The sequence below is a fragment of the Aulonocara stuartgranti genome (assembly GCF_965226115.1).
Source record: "Aulonocara stuartgranti genome assembly, chromosome: 11".
In the NCBI taxonomy this organism is placed as follows: domain Eukaryota; kingdom Metazoa; phylum Chordata; class Actinopteri; order Cichliformes; family Cichlidae; genus Aulonocara; species Aulonocara stuartgranti.
This window is the reverse complement of record NC_138947.1, coordinates 6,135,201-6,152,598: the sequence shown is the minus strand read 5'-3', so window position 1 is coordinate 6,152,598 and position 17,398 is coordinate 6,135,201. Positions and strand designations below refer to the sequence as shown.

At 45.1% G+C, this 17,398-nt stretch overlaps 1 protein-coding gene across 1 annotated transcript in view; it reads left to right on the top strand.

The window, feature by feature from the left end:
• The window catches only part of thsd7ab (thrombospondin, type I, domain containing 7Ab), a 223,722-nt gene that overhangs the window by 152,094 nt on the left and 54,230 nt on the right, over window positions 1-17,398 (top strand). The window contains exons 13-14 of the mRNA XM_082550502.1: window positions 3,654-3,848; window positions 5,057-5,323. Coding sequence (XP_082406628.1) covers window positions 3,654-3,848; window positions 5,057-5,323 — 462 coding nt within the window. The remainder of the gene's footprint in view (window positions 1-3,653; window positions 3,849-5,056; window positions 5,324-17,398) is intronic.

Genomic DNA, 17,398 nt, shown 5'->3' with positions numbered 1-17,398 from the left:
CTGGCACAGCACATGCGAGTGAAATTCTTGTGTGCGAGCCCCACAAGCAACAGAGATGTGCAAACACAACAACACAAACGAGCAAAATACAAGAATGGCCAACCTGAAACTAATAAATATATGTACAATATATAATAGTGTATGCATTTCTGGATGTGTATACTAAATATTTTCCTACGTGTGTGTGTGTGTGTGTGTGTGTGTGTGTGTGTGTGTGTGTGTGTGTGTGTGTGTGTGTGTGTGTGTGTGTGTGTATACACATTTTTACAAATTAAATAGTAAAAAAATAAAATAAAATAATAATAATAATAATAAAATCTATAAAATATACAGAGTTGAATATGTGCAAAACAAGTGGCATTTATATACAGTGTGGAGTGCATAATGTTAAAGTTCCAGTAGTGAAGCTGAGGTGTCTATGACGTGTTCAGCAGTCTGATGGCCTGATGGAAAAAGCTGTCTCTCAGTCTGCTGGTACGGGACCGGATGCTGCAGAACCTCCTTCCTGATGGAAGCAGTCTGAACAGTTTATGGCTGGGGTGACTGGAGTCCTTGATGATCCTCCCCGCTTTCCTCAGGCACCGCTTCCTGTAGATGTCTTGGAGGGAGGGAAGCTCACCTCCAATTATCCGTTCAGAGCACCACACTACTCGCTGGAGAGCTTTGCAGTTGTAGGCGGTGCTGTTGCCATACCAGGTGGTGATGCATCCAGTGAGGATGCTCTCAATGGCACAGTGATAGAAGGTCCTGAGGATGCGGGGGCTCATGCCGAATCTTTTCAGTCTCCTGAGAAAGAAGAGGCGCTGCTGGGCCTTCTTCACTGTTTTGTTTGTGTGTACTGACCACGTAAGATCCTCAGCCAGGTGTACTCCAAGGAACCGGAAGCTGCTCACTCTCTCCACAGCAGCGCCGTTGATGGTGATGGGGGTGTGTACTTCTCTGCACCTCCGGAAGTCCACTATCAACTCCTTTGTCTTTGCGACGTTGAGGGTGAGATGGTTGTCTTGACACCAGTGGGTCAGGGCGCTGACCTCCTCCCTGTAAGCCGTCTCATCACCGTTGGTGATAAGACCCACCACTGTAGTGTCGTCCGCAAACTTCACAATGATGTTGGAGCTGTTAGTGGCTGTGCAGTCGTAGGTGTAGAGTGAGTACAGGAGAGGGCTCAGTACACACCCCTGTGGAGCACCAGTGTTCAGTGTGATGGGGGATGAGGTGATGCTGCCCAGTCTGACCACCTGGCGTCTGTCAGACAGGAAGCTAAGGATCCAGCTGCAGAGGGAGCTGCTCAGTCCTAGATCCTGCAGTTTCCTGTCCAGCTTCGAGGGAACGATGGTATTGAATGCTGAGCTGTAATCTACAAACAGCATCCTCACATACGTGTCTCTCTTCTCCAGGTGTGACAGGGCAGTGTGTAGTGTCAGGGCTATGGCATCATCAGTGGACCTGTTGTGGCGGTATGCAAACTGTAGAGGGTCCAGTGAGTCGGGTAGTGCAGAGCAGATGAAGTCCCTGACCAGCTTCTCGAAGCATTTGCTTACGATGGGGGTCAGGGCTACAGGTCGCCAGTCGTTCAATGAGGAGATGGTGGAGGATTTGGGTACAGGGACGATGGTGGCCATTTTGAAGCAGGCTGGGACTACAGACAGAGAGAGGGAAAGGTTGAAGATGTGCGTGAACACTCCAGCCAGCTGAGCCGCGCATGACCTGAGGACGCGGCCGGGAATCCCGTCCGGACCAGTAGCTTTGCGTGCGTTCACCTTCCTGAAGCACTTCCGCACATCCTCCTCAGACACAGTGTGCGCACTGACGTCATCCGCGGTGCGCACACTGTCCGGTCTCATGGTGTTCGCTGTGTCGAATCTAGCGTAGAATACGTTTAGATCCTCACACAGAGAGGCCGTGGTCTGCGGTGTGCTGGTTTTCCCTCTAAAGTCTGTGATCGTGTTTAGTCCCTGCCACATACTCCGAGGGTTGTCAAACTGTTGCTCCACCCTGTCCCTGTACTCACGTTTGGCTGCTTTGATCGTCTTCCGGAGTTGGTAATGTGCGTGTTTGTAGTCCGATGTGTTCGCGGAGGCAAAGGCGGTGTTCCGTGCCGCCAGTGCCGCGCGAACATCTCCGTTAATCCAGGGTTTTTGATTTGGGAAGGATTTGACTGTTCTGGATGGGACGACATCTTCCACGCATTTCCTGATAAATCCACAGACTGAGTCTGTGTATTCATCAATGTCTCTGGCGGCCACGTGAAACATTTCCCAGTCCGCGTGATCAAAACAGTCCTGCAGCGCAGACTCCGATTGGTCCGTCCAACAGTGCACCGCCCTCCGGGTTGGAGCTTCCTGTTTCAGCTTCTGCCTGTAGGCGGGCAGGAGCAGGATGGAGCAGTGATCTGATTGGCCGAATGGGGCGCGGGGGAGGGCTTTGTACGCATCCCGGAAAGAGGTGTAACAGTGGTCGAGTTGCCGGTTTCCACGTGTGTTGAAAAGGATGTGTTGATGGAGTTTTGGTGAGACTTTCTTCAGGTTTCCCTTATTAAAGTCTCCGGCTGTGATAAACGCTGCCTCTGGGTGTGCGGTTTCCTCGCTGCTGATCGCGCTGTACAGTTCCCTGAGTGCACGGTCAGTGTCGGCTTGTGGGGGAATGTAAACAGCCGTAATAATCACTGCTGTAAATTCCCTCGGTAGCCAGAATGGCCGGCACTTAATCATCAGGTACTCCAGGTCCGGTGAGCAGAAGGATTTGACCGGGTGCACGTTCGCATAATCACACCAGCTGTTGTTGATCATGAAACATACACCACCGCCTCTGCTATTGTGTGCATAATGCACAAATAACTGGAACACTGGTTGTTAAATTATTGAACTATTAGAGTCAAGCTTTCTGACCTAAATACTGAGCAGGTCTGAGACTGGGAGGAGATACAAACCCAGCCTCAGGAAGTCACAAGCTAGTGTACTCCGAGTGTTGGTCCCAAGCCTCAATAAATGGGAGGAATGTGTCAGGAAAGGCGTAAAATCTGTACCAAATCAAAGATGCAGATCCGTGTGCCGTGGTAGGCTCTTGGGAAATAAGGGATTAGCTGAGAGTACCTTGCTGAACTTTTCCTTCCTGTAAAATTTAGACATTTAACGTAAGTGAGATTTCCATGCTTCATTGCAGGGAAATCTACTGTGGTTGAACTGGAAGCAACCACCCTATATGAAATATGAATGACCCTTGCGTTTATATTTTTATTGTGCACAAATACAACATATAAGTTTGTTTCTCATTTTGGAATTGCTGAATGTAGAGCTAAATACTTTATATTTTACTACTTTTTAGGACATTTTGTTTTGTCTACAAAATCAAAATATGCTGTGATGAAGTAAGATTCAGAGGAAGTCCTGCAAATGGAAAATGCATCAAAAAAGTAAAGTAAACTGTAACAGTAACAGTCGTGAAAAATGGTATTTAGTCATCTCAACTTGAATGTTGTTTTTTTACACTAGTGTTCCTATAAACATTCAACTTTTGATTACCTTTCAACAATGTCTTTAACTTTCCATTCATGTTACGACTTCCAATCAATCTGTTGAAACAATCAGTCATTAAATCACAATGTTTAATGTTCTAATGGGGTCTTCTGACCCGACTTCCTCTCATTCTTCCAGCCGTGTCCTGCCGCCAGCTGGACGGGACGCAGGCCGATATCAGTGAGTGTCTGAAATTTGCCAAGGCCATGCCTGCCATCACTCAGCGCTGTCAGCTCCCCTGCCAGGATGACTGCCAGCTGACCAACTGGTCCAAGTTCTCGTCTTGCACAGCTGACTGTGTGGGGGTCCGCACCAGAAAGAGGTCATTGATAGGTGAGGACAGAGCGGCATAGCACAAACAATGCACTGCTGTGAACCGTTTTCAGGCAGACTTATTTGCATTGGAGTTTAACATTTGAGGAGTGCAAGAAGATTTGAGCAGCGCTCCAACAGAGGAGTTTTAAAATGAAACACAAGGTAAAAAATCTCTGCGTTTAGTTTTTGACAGCTAAATGTTCTGGTGGAATTAAAGCAACAAGTCTAGGAGAAGACGTCTGCCTTTGTGATCAGTGTCAGTGTCACCAGGGGGTACGTCGTGCATTGCAGTCATGTGTAATAGTGTAAAGAATTAAGGTACCTCCACAACTGTGCACAGAGGTTACAAAGTCAACCCGAAACTGTGAGAAAGTGGATTTGAAAAGCTTTTGTTATCCAGTGATGTGAATTTTAAGTACCTTTTGACCCAACCACCTATGTGTAAGAGAGCAGACGGATCATTAGTAAGTCATAAGTCAGGTAATTACTCTTTTAGAGACATGCTTTCATTGTTTTTAGTTTTTTAGGAAGGGGAAAGTGTGGATTTTGTGGTTTAGCCACTATCCTGTGGTTCAAAAGCATTTTTATTAATACCATGACTGCCCACTACCTCCTAGTTCATTTCTTTTTAGCCTTAGTAAGTTTTTCTTTTTACCAAATCTAAAATAATTGTGGTTGGTGTAACATTTGGATCCCAGGGTGGAAGAAGCATTCATTTCTTCTGCCTGTTGGTCACTGTGATGTTTGTGGACAGTATCAACAACACAAAGCTGTGCGCCTGTCACAAGACAAATTTGAGAATCCACAGTTCGAAAATTTGATGGCAAAAAACTGCAGGTAAAGCCTCGGATCATCAGAGGGACAGTCATCCACACATCATCTCCTTATTTACATTGGAAACAGCTACTAATGAGAGCTGCTGTAAGGAAAAGAGTATTTCTTTGCACAGTGATCTGTGATTAACGATGCTTGGCATGTGTGAGGATAAAAAATATCAAGCTGTTTCAGTAAGAGCCCACTCTGCTGGAAACTATTTGGCAAGCCTAATCTATCATCATGTATCCCACATGCATAGGGGCACAGCAGCTCCTGTGTTGTCTAGTCTTTTTTTTTAGCGGGTAAACAAGACCTTGAAAGCAGCCTCAGTATCATGCTGAAATCCGTCAATGCCAGCAGACACATAGGTCTCTGGATTCTCTTAATCTATATCCTGCTCCACTCCGCAGGGAGAAGCAAGAAGAAAGACAAGTGCAAGAACACACAAATGTACCCTCTGAGTGAGACGCAGTACTGCCCCTGTGATAAGTACAACGCACAGCCAGTGGGGAACTGGTCAGACTGCATCCTGCCTGAGGGAGGCAGAGTGGAGAGCATCCTAGGAATGAAGGTGCAAGGAGACATCAAGGAATGTGGACAGGGCTACCGCTACCAGGCCATGGTGTGCTACGATCAGGACAACAGGCTGGTGGAGACGTCACGCTGCAACAGTCATGGTGGGTATGCTTGCATGTGCGTTTGTCAGGAGTGTAGTCCCAGAGCTTGTTCCTTTTGTAAAGGAAAACCTCGAAAAATGTGCGGTACAGATTACATAAATAATAGTTTGTTGGCACATATCCTCATTAGCTGCTGGACAGTGTGTTACACACTCACCAGGCAGACCTAAGAATTGGAGGATGTTAATTTTACATGTATCTCAGTATGTTTTTAGACATAAGCTACAACCCTTTCAAAATATTTGGATGAGTCCCAAATTTCACTTGGATCACATATCATATATGAGTATATGAATATCAGCTGAACTACCGAGGGTAAAACTGGCTCTATAGTTGAACTGACAATTTTTAGGATGTCTTTATATATTTAAAAGTAGTTAGCAGTAGCACTAGGCTGATAAACTGCTTTTTTATGGTTGTAGCACCTTTGGGCAATGTTCATAAACTCAACCATATACTTTCATTTTACCACGTTGTTCATTTTCAGGTGTTTATTTTGTGAGTTTCGTCCTAAATCTCCTTTAAATGGGTATTTTTTTAAAAGTCTGAACATTTGTATACTGTACCTGTAGCAGCGATGTGTGGCTGCACTGAAGACCTTTCTGTTTATTCCACAGAGTGTGCATTATAGTGGGTGGAAGTGCAGCATTAAATGGTTGTGTTCTACATGGCTTTAGTTATCTAATTTGCTTTAAAACCAGGGTAGAACTCATAAATTGGGGGTTTTGGCTCAATGTATCTCTAACAGTAATGGTGACAAGCTGTGGGTGATGCTATGCCAGACGGAGCCACGGCATCTACTCCCTCAACTGTGGTTAATTTCAGATGTGTGCACACAGGCCATGTCTCATAATTCCTGAAGATTTCCTCTGGCTAGTTTTATTGAAACTAATTTATAACGAAGACACTGTTTTCTGTGGGTTATCCAGCCATGCAGAGATGCTGTTTGCCAAAAGTGGTGCTGCTGTAGAATTAGACAAGTTGACCACAACTACCATTTATGTCTACACAATGCAACAGAAACCTTTCTGGGATATTTTGTAGTTTTTTTTTTAGGAGTTAAGTTCAGTTTACTACCATTTAAAATTTGGTGGCAGCTCTCAGAAATCTGGATTTCAGTCTTGAGTTGGAGCACAATGTGTAGAAAATCAGACTTTTCTCCCCTTTCTTGTACTTTACTTCTTGGTTTCAGGTGAGAAGTTTACTGTAGTGCACTGGAATGTAGCAGATGCAGGAATAACTTTGTTCTGTTAAATATTCATCTGAAGCAAAAGATTTTGTTTGTGCACATATGAAAACCCCTCCCATGGCTGCTAAAGACTCATTCTGAATACTGAATTTCACATAAGGAGGCCTTTTTCTGGCACACTCCTGTCAGAATCAGTTGTCCCCTCATTGTAAGGTCTTATCTTAGATCCAAAATACTTCAAGCAAAGAATCCCAGTTCAGAAACTCGTTGTGAAATTGCTGTGGAATCGAATGCAGGAGATGTTCAAATGAATACATCAGTGTTGTGCATATATAAACATGGTTTTATTCTCCTTGTGTGAGTCACAGATTCAGATATGCGTCAGTTAATCTGAGTGTGGGTGTGACGAGCGCATCGTAAGGCTGGGGCTCTGTGTGTTTGTGTGCTTTTGTCAGATTCTGTGTATTTTTACACCTATGTGAATGTTTGTGAGTGCATACGTGTGCACCCATGCATTCATCTTTAAGCGTTGTTGAGCTAAGAAAAAAGGAATATTCCTTGAGGTGCACAGAAAAACAACAACACATTCATGAAGCTTGGCATTAGTGCATGTGAAGCTCAAAGAGATCATTAAATCTCTTTTATTCCCCTCATTCAGCCGTCTTCCTCTGTTCTCCTTGCAACTCCCTCTCCCAATTTCTCAGCCATTCTCTCCATCTTTACCATCATCACTTTTAATCTTGATGGAGGAGGAGACATGGTCCTTCCACGACTCCGCAGCTGACACAATGCCCCCGGCTATGATATCGATCAGGCAAACTGTGCTCCCTTTATCTTTTTATTACACAGACATCACCAGAAAAAAGGGGGTTATCATTAAATGTGGACGTTATTTCAAGCTTTGTGGTTCTGCACACTTTTCAGATTGTCTTATTCCTCTGTGAAAATAATTTTGCATAAGAGAAGATAACACTCACTCTGCTTTAGCACCACTTGTTTTCAATAAGCTGTTATTCTGAGGTTTTGACACAGGCACAGCAAGCAACCCTATAAGGATTATATATATATTATATCTTATTATATAGGCTTATTTTTTTAGCCAATTAAAAAGTCAACCTTGACAGCAGGGATGGAGCAATCAGCAGCAAAAGAAACATCCAAATGAAAGATTCATGATTCTCGTAGTGTTCAGCAATAATCCAGTCAACCACAAAAGGAGTTCTCTAATAAAAAGAGGACACAATTGGCAAGTGAATTGTTGGGAATCTCGGAAATACAGTATTCATCCTTTGGCTTGTTTCATTGCATCGGTGTTTCCCGTCGACTGACTGCTTTGATCCTCTCTTTGGAGGTCGGAGATTCATCTTTTATCTGAGGGGGTCAAAAGTTAAACCACTCACTCTGCTTATTTGTTCTGTTGGAAACTTTTCATCTTTTCAAATGCTGTAGGCATTTGTGTTTTCTTGCATTTTTTTCAACAACCGTTCATCTGATCTTCGCCATACCTGGCAGGTATATTGTTGATGACCTGAATAAATGAAGCTTCAAGTCGTTTAAATGACCAATTCTCACACTTGAAGCACACATGTGATGAAAGAGGGAAAAATGAATAACACAGCCATAAATAACAGCAAAAGTCAGTGAGAGTGAACACTATATTAAGGCCTCAGTCACGCAGACTTAGCGACCAGTTGGCACCACGTGGAAACAACAGGTTGTTAGGGTAAAATGTTGGCGAGTGTTTGCTTAATGTTTCTAGGTGAAATATATCACAAAGGGGATGCTGCACCGAAATCCTGACCGCTTTGGTTGCTATGAGATTTTGATATTTCAGGTGGCACTTGTGCCTTACCACCACAACCAACACAGAAAAGACACACTTTTCACTGCAGCTCACCAAGCAGTTGATGAATATTGGCAGACAAGTTGACATCTTCCAGGCAAACTACACACGACCACAGCAATCTGCTAGGAAAGAGTAATTGCATGGAGCATTCTGGTGCAGCTCCATACGCTTCTTTGCAAGCAACTGCCAGCAACCTCTAGCAGCCACTCACCAACCAGTTGGGGAATGCAGACCTGTGATTTTTAAGGGGCTCGCTGACTGAACTTTAGGCCTAGATCTTTAGGCCTGGCTTTTCTCATGCACCAACATAACTTACTGGTTTTGGCGAGTCTACCCCAGGCCATTTCCTGCACGTCCTTTCAAATTCAAATTCAAATTCAAATTCAAATTTTATTTGTCACGTACACAGTCATACACAGTACGATATGTAGTGAAATGCTTGGACAACTGCTCGTGACCTAAAGAAAACAAAAAAAGGAAAGGCTATGAATAAGATAGGAAATAAATATGAAAAATTAAAAAGGGTAAATTTAACTAGGAAGGAATAAAATATAAATTAAGGTTAAAAATGAAATAACTGTACAACACAAATTAGAATGAAGGGTAAATTTAACTGGGAAGAATAAGATAAAATATATAAATTAAAGTTGAAAATAAAATAACTGTACAACAAAATACACAATACACAATATTGTGTATTGTGTATTTTCCTCATCTCTCCTGTCCACTCTTATGTCCTGTCAAGAAATCGACCATTCCTGTTTTAGAATTTCAGCCACCACTCATGTCTTTAAACTCTTCACTTTGATGGAAAATTATTGCAAACTGTGTTTGTGTGTATGAATTTCTCATTTTCTCAACAGCAGATCATCTGTTTGGTGTAACTTAAACAAAACAAAACAAAAAAGCAACAGCCTTCTCAAACCATACACACAAAGCTGTGTAGGTAAGTAACATTAAACTATGCCAAAGATGATGATACAGAAGGGGAAAATCTCTCATCTCTGATGTGCTCGGCGTTAGTCTTATTTCTTATCTCTGCTGCTATCAACAACCCATGATGCTTTGACCTTCACTGTGACTTAATATTACAGGGTGGCTCAGGGAGCCTTAACCTCATAATATTACGGGATGGCTCATGGGGCCTTGGCCTCATCATATTACAGGATGGCTCAGCACTGTAGCACTGTGGTAAAGGGGGAGGGGATGCAATCATTGGGGGAAGTCATAAAGGCAAAACCTTCTCCTGAAGGTTTGAGGACAAAGGTCAATGTTTAATCATTTTAGTTAAAAACATCAGCGAGTCCTTCTGGCCTAATGGCCACTGCTGTTGTTCCCCTCTGAGCCCCAACCTGAGCCTAAAGTGTATACAGTTGTTTTTCAGAGCATCTAGGGATTAGGCTGTCTCTATTACCTTGAGGAGGATTGTGGAGCAGAGGGGCATAACAGGCAGTAATGTTGGGTGGTCCCTAGAGCCAAAACGGGCATCTAAAGTCTCGCAGGACAGCCATCAGGGAGATGAAATTTGCTTTCAAATGCCTAGCTGATGAATAACCTGGACTTTATTCCCGACCAGATGGACAAAATAAGTGTTGCAAACAGAAAATCATCTTTTGATAAAGTCTCGTTATTATCCGTTGTGTTCACTTTAGCCCAGCAGTATTTAACTTAATGTATCTTTCTATCTGTGCTATATTTACAATAGAACAGTTTCCTCTTTTTGTTGTTTTCATTGCAATTGATTATTATAATATTTGTCAAAACAACCAAAAAAATTGTTAAATTTACAAAAAAGTTTCATTAACTTTGCAGTTGTTAGCACACCCTGGGAGGGTGTGCACTGGTGCAAAGGCTACTGCTGTGACTCATTAAAAAGGCACAGTAAAAATTTAGCAAAGGAAACGTGGACTCTGTTACTCTTGTGGCTGTCCTCATTGCATATGTATGTGCCGCAGTTTTCCTTTCACACTGCAGAATTTGGAGAGGAGAATGTTGTAAATGTTTTATTGAATCTTTTACTTACACAATGAGAAGAAAACCAATATCCTACCTCGTCCACACTTACAACGAATGTGATAGCTGTTATTAGAATGAGCTTGGGGGACAGTTCACAGCCGTGAGCTGGGTGCTAAAGCATTCCCGTCCAAAATCATAACACAACAGGGTGGAGTTTAACCTAGAGCAATGCAGGTGGGGTTTATAAAATGCATGACAACTATGGATGTATGTGTCACCTGTCACTTATTCAGGATTTTGCAGAAGCTTTAAATTTATCGACTGTCCTTCTTGTTGTCACAGCTGGCTGTTTGTCAGATTCTTCCCTTTGACTGTAGTAAATGCTTTCAGCATCACACTACATGCTGGAAAAGTAAGATCAATGTGCATATTTGCCCACATGGCACAGCTGCGTTAACTTTATTAACATATAAAAGCTATGCTTATACTATATTATCTTTATTAGGTTAAATATAACACACTATGCACGTGTGAAGTATTCCCACCCACGTCACTTCTGCTCATTTGTGCTGTTCTTGGTTGATTGTGTTGGCAATTATCGAAACAAAGACTGCATCTGTTTAAAAGAACAAGTGTGTTGCTGTTAAACCACTTTCCACTCACATCTGCACCTTTTTATAATTGTGTCAACACTCTAATTGGCCCTTTCAGTAAATCTAGACATATATGGTTGTCTTCTAATTGAGCCGCTACATATACTTTTTAATTTAGCATTTGTCATTTGTCACAGACCAATGTGAAAACAACTTTAGTGGGATTCTGAAGCTTTAAGAATAGAATAGAATAGAATGCCTTTATTGTCACTATATACATGTACAATGGGATACAGAGCATCGCTATATACACTATATACATATGAACAGTATTCAAAAATATAAAATGTACAAAAAGACAAATCAGAAAAATAAATAAATAGTGTTATATATTTACAGTGTGGGTTATTGCATGTAAATTAAGTATTGCACAGTGATGATAGTAGTTGTGCATAGAGGGAAGTCATTGGATTGGGGGGGTGGAGCTGTGTTGTCAGTTCCATTCTGCGCATCAGTAATTTGCAAACATCCACCTACCTATCCAGATAAGTTTAAAAAAAAACAGTCAGGTGGTTATATATGCAAAATGCCACTAGACTCAGGACCAGATGAAGACACTAATCTCAGAAGGCATTGTGAAATTTGAGACCTTACAAAATAACGAGACATGCTCTCAGCAAAATAATCTCTTGAACTGGCAAAGTACAGTTTAATGTCATTTTAATTTAATTGTTACATTCTTGCAGGCTACAAAATATTTTTTATCTTTCTACAAAGCTTGACTAATCTTTTAGATAGTTTGGTGCATATACAAATTATTATAAGGAGATTTAAGCATATGATTAGTAAGACCGTATCATTTGGTTTTTACCAGCTAAGGAAGCTTTCTACAGCTCCGGCTGCTTTGGAGACTGCAGTGAGAGCATGTGTCTGGCTGTACCTAAGTTGACTTGCAAAGGCAGCAGGAGTGATCTCCTTCCTGGCCTCAGCCCAAAGGCTTCACAGAGGAGACGAGACACCTAACAAGTTTATATCAGTTGAATTACAAGTGAACTGCAGGCACAGGTGCTGTGGCTTTTATACAGGGTGAACCTCCAAGTGATAGTGTGAGTGATTTTCGAATGACCTGACTAGACTGAAGTGGAGGTCGAAGGTAATGGAGCTGTTTTAGAGGCCAGGCTTTACTCAGCAAGGTGTGGATGTAGAGATGCTGATCTGGGCTCAGAGACGCTGATCTGGGCTCAGAGACACCAAAGGGAAAGGAGGCCTGTGTCTGTGTGCGTGCGTGCGTGCGTGCGTGCGTGCGTGCGTGCGTGCGTGCGTGCGTGCGTGCGTGCGTGCGTGCGTGCGCGCGTGTGTGTGTGTGTGCAGGTATTACTCATGTTGTGGGGACCTAAATCTGTTTGCACAGTCGCATATGGAGACTAAAAGCAGGTTCCTGTTACATAAATCATTTAATTTTTAGGAAAGATTGGCGTTAGTGTTTGGGTAAGGCTAAGTGCAGATTATGCAAGTAATAGTTATGGTTACGTTTAGAAATGAATGAGCTTTATTAAACGAATGCAGCTCCATGGAGACACGACTGTGTGTATGTGTATGGACGAGATCACTGTGTATTTACCGTAGTTGTTGCCAGAGTGCTGCCAGAACTCTAGCTCTGACTGGATTAAAAAGACTTTTATTTTCTAATCTTATTAGCTTTAAGAAAACGTACTGCTCTGGTCCAGCAGACTGGGTGGCACGATCACCCTTCAACTGTCCTCTCCAGTTGAGCCAAGTTTAAAACCCCATGATTAAAGTCTAACAATCCATTTGGCTACTGCCTGTGGCGGCACTGGTCTGGATGTTCCTTAGCTGTTTTAAGCAATACTAAGTCTGTATTTATGCCAGCATTTGCATCGCATCAAAAACCAAATAATGCCATACCCAGATTTCTCCCGTCCACACAAGCTTTGTTTCAGGTCCATTTTTAGCACTTGCAGCTAATTATTTAATAACATTTTTCTAGCATGCACCACTGGAAATATAACCTCATAAATCCTACAATATTTATCAATCAACAAAAATCATATTAATTCAACTTTTATTCCAGATTGTTCTCCTGGTGCTACTAGTGAGACCCACCCAACCATTCAAGAGCTTTCAATACATATTATTATACTATAATCAATATCATATATTTATAACGATGCATTTAAGAGGACAAAACTGTTTTCCCTGAAAAAAGGGCATCTGTTCCCTTTTGTTCCCTCTGTAATTTCTGCCCATGGTTTCACTGATATCACAGCAGTCTTTGAGGGTGTAGGCCAGTCAAATTTCAGAGGTGATGGTTGTGTCATGGTCTCCGCTCCTCGTCAGCTGACAGCCGTCAGGTGTTTTGTTTTTGTTTACCTTTCTCTCTCACCTCTGCTCTCCCTTTCTCTCTCGCCCTCTTCCATTCTCTCTTTCTCCTGCCGGGGCGGAGCTCAGTATGGGCTCCTGCCCCTGGCCTACGCACCTGGAGGTGATCAGCACATCTGTCGCTGATCATGAAAGATTGGAACCCTTCTTAAGAGGGCGAGTCTGCTCTACTCGTCGCTGGATCGTTGAGTCATCAGCGTCAGTCGTCCTGTATTTTGTAAAGTCAGTTTATGAGCATGTCTGAACCAGGAGACTAATGGTTTTTTTCTGCCTGTGCATAGATTGCCTCTGGACTTGTTCTTCCCCTGTGCCTGGCGACTGAACGGGAGCAAGAGAGATAAAGGAGAGGAGATGTGCTAGGACTGAATGGAAACTTTCCCTTCCTGGACTCCTGCCTCTTTCACTCCTGGACCCTGGAACCCCGGCCCCTTTTTTCCTTTGACACTATTATGTGTATATATGAATTCCACTGTAGGAGACACTGTAAATAAATGCACCTTTTGAAGACACTAGTGGTCTGCGTGTGAGTCCGATCTACGAAACTTGACAGAACGATCCAGCCACAACATGGACTCAGCAGATCAGAATACCATCGGTCAGGCACTGGCTGCCCAAGAAGCGGCGCTGACTCGCCACGAACAAATGTTACATCAGCTGCGAGGTGAGATCGCTGCACTAACTCAAGCTGTTTCCGGTTTGACTACGCCAGGGGGAGTACAGCCAGGGACCTCCCAGCCGGCTCGCCCTGCCTAGCAGGAGACACTCGCGGCGGCTACGGCCGGTCCCTCATCGGCAGCCACCCCATCCTCTGACGGTCCTCTGCCTTCGCCTGAGCCCTTTTCAGGGGAGACAGAGAAGTGCTCTGGCTTTCTGGCCCAGTGTTCATTGATTTTCCGCGAACAGCGGCGTTTTCATAACAATGACGGGGCAAAGATTGCGTTCTTGGTACAGATGCTTCGTGACCGGGCTTTGAAATGGGCCCAGGTCGTGTTAAACTCCAACCCGGAGATCTCTTTTGAGAGGTTTGTGATTAACTTTAAGACTGTGTTTAATCAGGGCTCTGGAGTCGAGGCTGCGGCGCTCCGCCTCCTTAACTTTAAGCAAGGTAAGCGGAGTATGGCAGATTATTCAATCGATTTTTGGATTTTGGCAGAAGAAACCGGCTGGGGACCGGATGCGCTCAGGAGCACATTGTTAAATAACATCCGGGAAGATCTGAAAGATGAATTGATTATGCGGGACCTACCCACTGCTTTTGACGAATTGATGTCGTTATGTATTAAGGTGGATGAGCGGCTACGAGCTCGTCGGCAAGCACGGAACTCCAGTTCCCAGGAGGCCGCAGGGCCGCGATGGGCGGAGGCTTCGGCCGATTACCGGTCCTCCCGGACATCAGGGGGCGCCGACGGAGAGGTACAGCCCATGCAAATCGGCAGCTCTCACCTAACTGCTGCAGAACGTCAGCGACGCATCACGGCCGGTGAGTGTCTGTATTGTGGTAATAAGGGACACATGATTGCCTCCTGTCCGTCGCGAGCAAAAGGCTGCGCCCGCCAGTGATGGTAGGAGTACTGGTGGGCGGTTTGAATCAGGATAAATCTCCTCCACGTTTAGCCCTGCCGGCTAAGCTTCTGGTCCATTCCGAGTGTCATTCACTTTCTGTGCTTATTGATTCTGGAGCAGAACAAAATTTCATTGACTCTGAACTAGCTAAACGACTCTGTGTGACTGTGGAGTCACTACCCCACGCCTTACGCGTCACGGCTTTATCAGGGCAGCGCCTCCCCGACATCACACACATCACTGAACCGCTCACCCTCACACTGTCTGGCAATCATTCGGAGGAGATTAGTTTTTTTTGTTTTTCACTCCACTCAGACGCCGTTAGTTCTCGGTCATCCCTGGCTCCAGCAACACAACCCCACGATTAATTGGCAGAAAGGAGGCATTACGGGCTGGGGAGAGGAGTGTCATATGACTTGCCTTAAGGCTGCCGTACCTCCTAACAAATCTGTCACCGGCCCAGAGCCACCGCGGTCTTCCGACTTAGCAGATGTGCCGTCTGCTTACCACGATCTCGCTGAGGTGTTTCGGAAGGACCGAGCCCAGTCGCTGCCACCCCATCGGCCCTATGACTGCGCCATAGACCTGCTGCCGGGAGCTCCCTTACCAACCAGCCGCCTCTATAGCCTCTCGCTGCCGGAACGGGAGGCTATGGAGAAATACATAACTGAATCTCTCGCTGCCGGCATTATCCGGGCCTCTTCCTCACCCGTCGCAGCAGGTTTCTTCTTTGTGGAAAAGAAGGATAAGACCCTCTGACCCTGTATTGACTTTCGGGGACTCAATAACATTACGGTCAAGAATAAATATCCACTGCCCCTGCTCACCTCCGCTTTCGAACTTCTCCAGGGCGCAGTCATTTTCAGCAAGCTGGACTTGAGAAACGCTTACCACCTGGTCCGGATTCGGGATGGCGATGAATGGAAGACGGCGTTTAATACCCACCTTGGACATTTTGAGTATCTGGTCATGCCGTTCGGCCTCACTAACGCACCTGCAGTATTCCAGGCTCTGGTCAATGATGTTCTAAGGGACTTTATTAACCGATTTGTGTTTGTCTATCTAGACGACATTCTGATCTTCTCTTCCTCCCAGGCGGAACACGAGACCCAGGTCCGGCTGGTGCTGCAACGCCTTCTGGAGAACCGGCTGTTCGTCAAAAGCGAGAAATGTGAGTTTCATGTGCCCTCGGTTGCCTTCCTAGGGTACATAATCGAGCGGTGAGATCTTCGACCCGACCCTTTGAAAGTCAAGGCTGTTGTGAACTGGCCAGAACCAAACAACCGTCGCCAGTTGCAACGCTTCCTTGGCTTCGCTAACTTCTACAGGAGATTCATACGGGACTTTAGCAGGATTGCCTTACCATTAACTCAGTTAACCTCTCCCAAGCTTGCTTTTCAGTGGAGTGACGCTGTCCAATCAGCCTTTCAGGAGCTCAAGAAACGGTTTGCTTCAGCGCCCATCCTGGTCCAACCTGATACCACTCTTCAGTTCGTGGTAGAGGTCGACGCATCCGACTCAGGGGTGGGGGCCGTCCTTTCCCAACAGAGGGAAGGTAAGATGCACCCTTGTGCCTATTTTTCCCGTCGTCTCACCCCTGCAGAACGTAACTACGACGTGGGCGATCGGGAGCTCTTGGCGATTAAGCTCGCCCTGGAAGAATGGCGGCATTGGCTGGAAGGCACCACTCAACCCTTCGTGGTCTGGACCGATCACAAAAATCTAGCCTACCTTCAAACGGCGAAACGTCTCAACGCTCGACAGGCCAGATGGGCCCTGTTTTTCACCCGTTTTCACTTCTCAATCACCTACAGACCCGGTTCCCGAAATGTCAAGCCGGACGCTCTCTCCCGTCAGTTTTCCGCTGCTGACGAAAAGGCGGATCCGGATTCCATTCTGCCGGCAACCTGTACTATTGGGGTCATCACCTGGGAGATCGAGGCGGCCATCCGGGCGGCTCAGATAGCCGAACCGGATCCGGGAGGGGGGCCCGTCCACCGACTCTATGTTCCGCGCTCTGTCAGATCCCAGGTTCTGCAATGGGCTCACACGGCCCGGTTCTCATGCCACCCAGGGATACATCGCACCGTCAAGTTTCTCCAGCGGTACTTCTGGTGGCCCTCACTCACCCAAGATACTCGGGAATACATCACTGCTTGTACGGTCTGTGCCCGAAACAAACCATCGAACCAACCCCCGGCGGGTCAGCTCCATCCGTTATCCACTCCTTCCAGGCCATGGTCTCACATAGCACTGGACTTCATCACCGGGTTACCTCCATCAGCAGGTAACACTGTCATTCTCACCATAATCGATCGTTTCTCTAAAGTGGCTCATTTCATTGCTCTGCCTAAGCTTCCCACAGCTCTAGAGACTGCACGCCTACTCGCCACTCACGTCTTCCGCCTGCATGGGATCCCGGAAGACATAGTGTCCGACAGAGGGCCTCAATTTACTTCTCGGGTCTGGAAAGAGTTCTGCAACTCCCTGGGCGCAAAGGTCAGTCTATCCTCGGGTTATCATCCTCA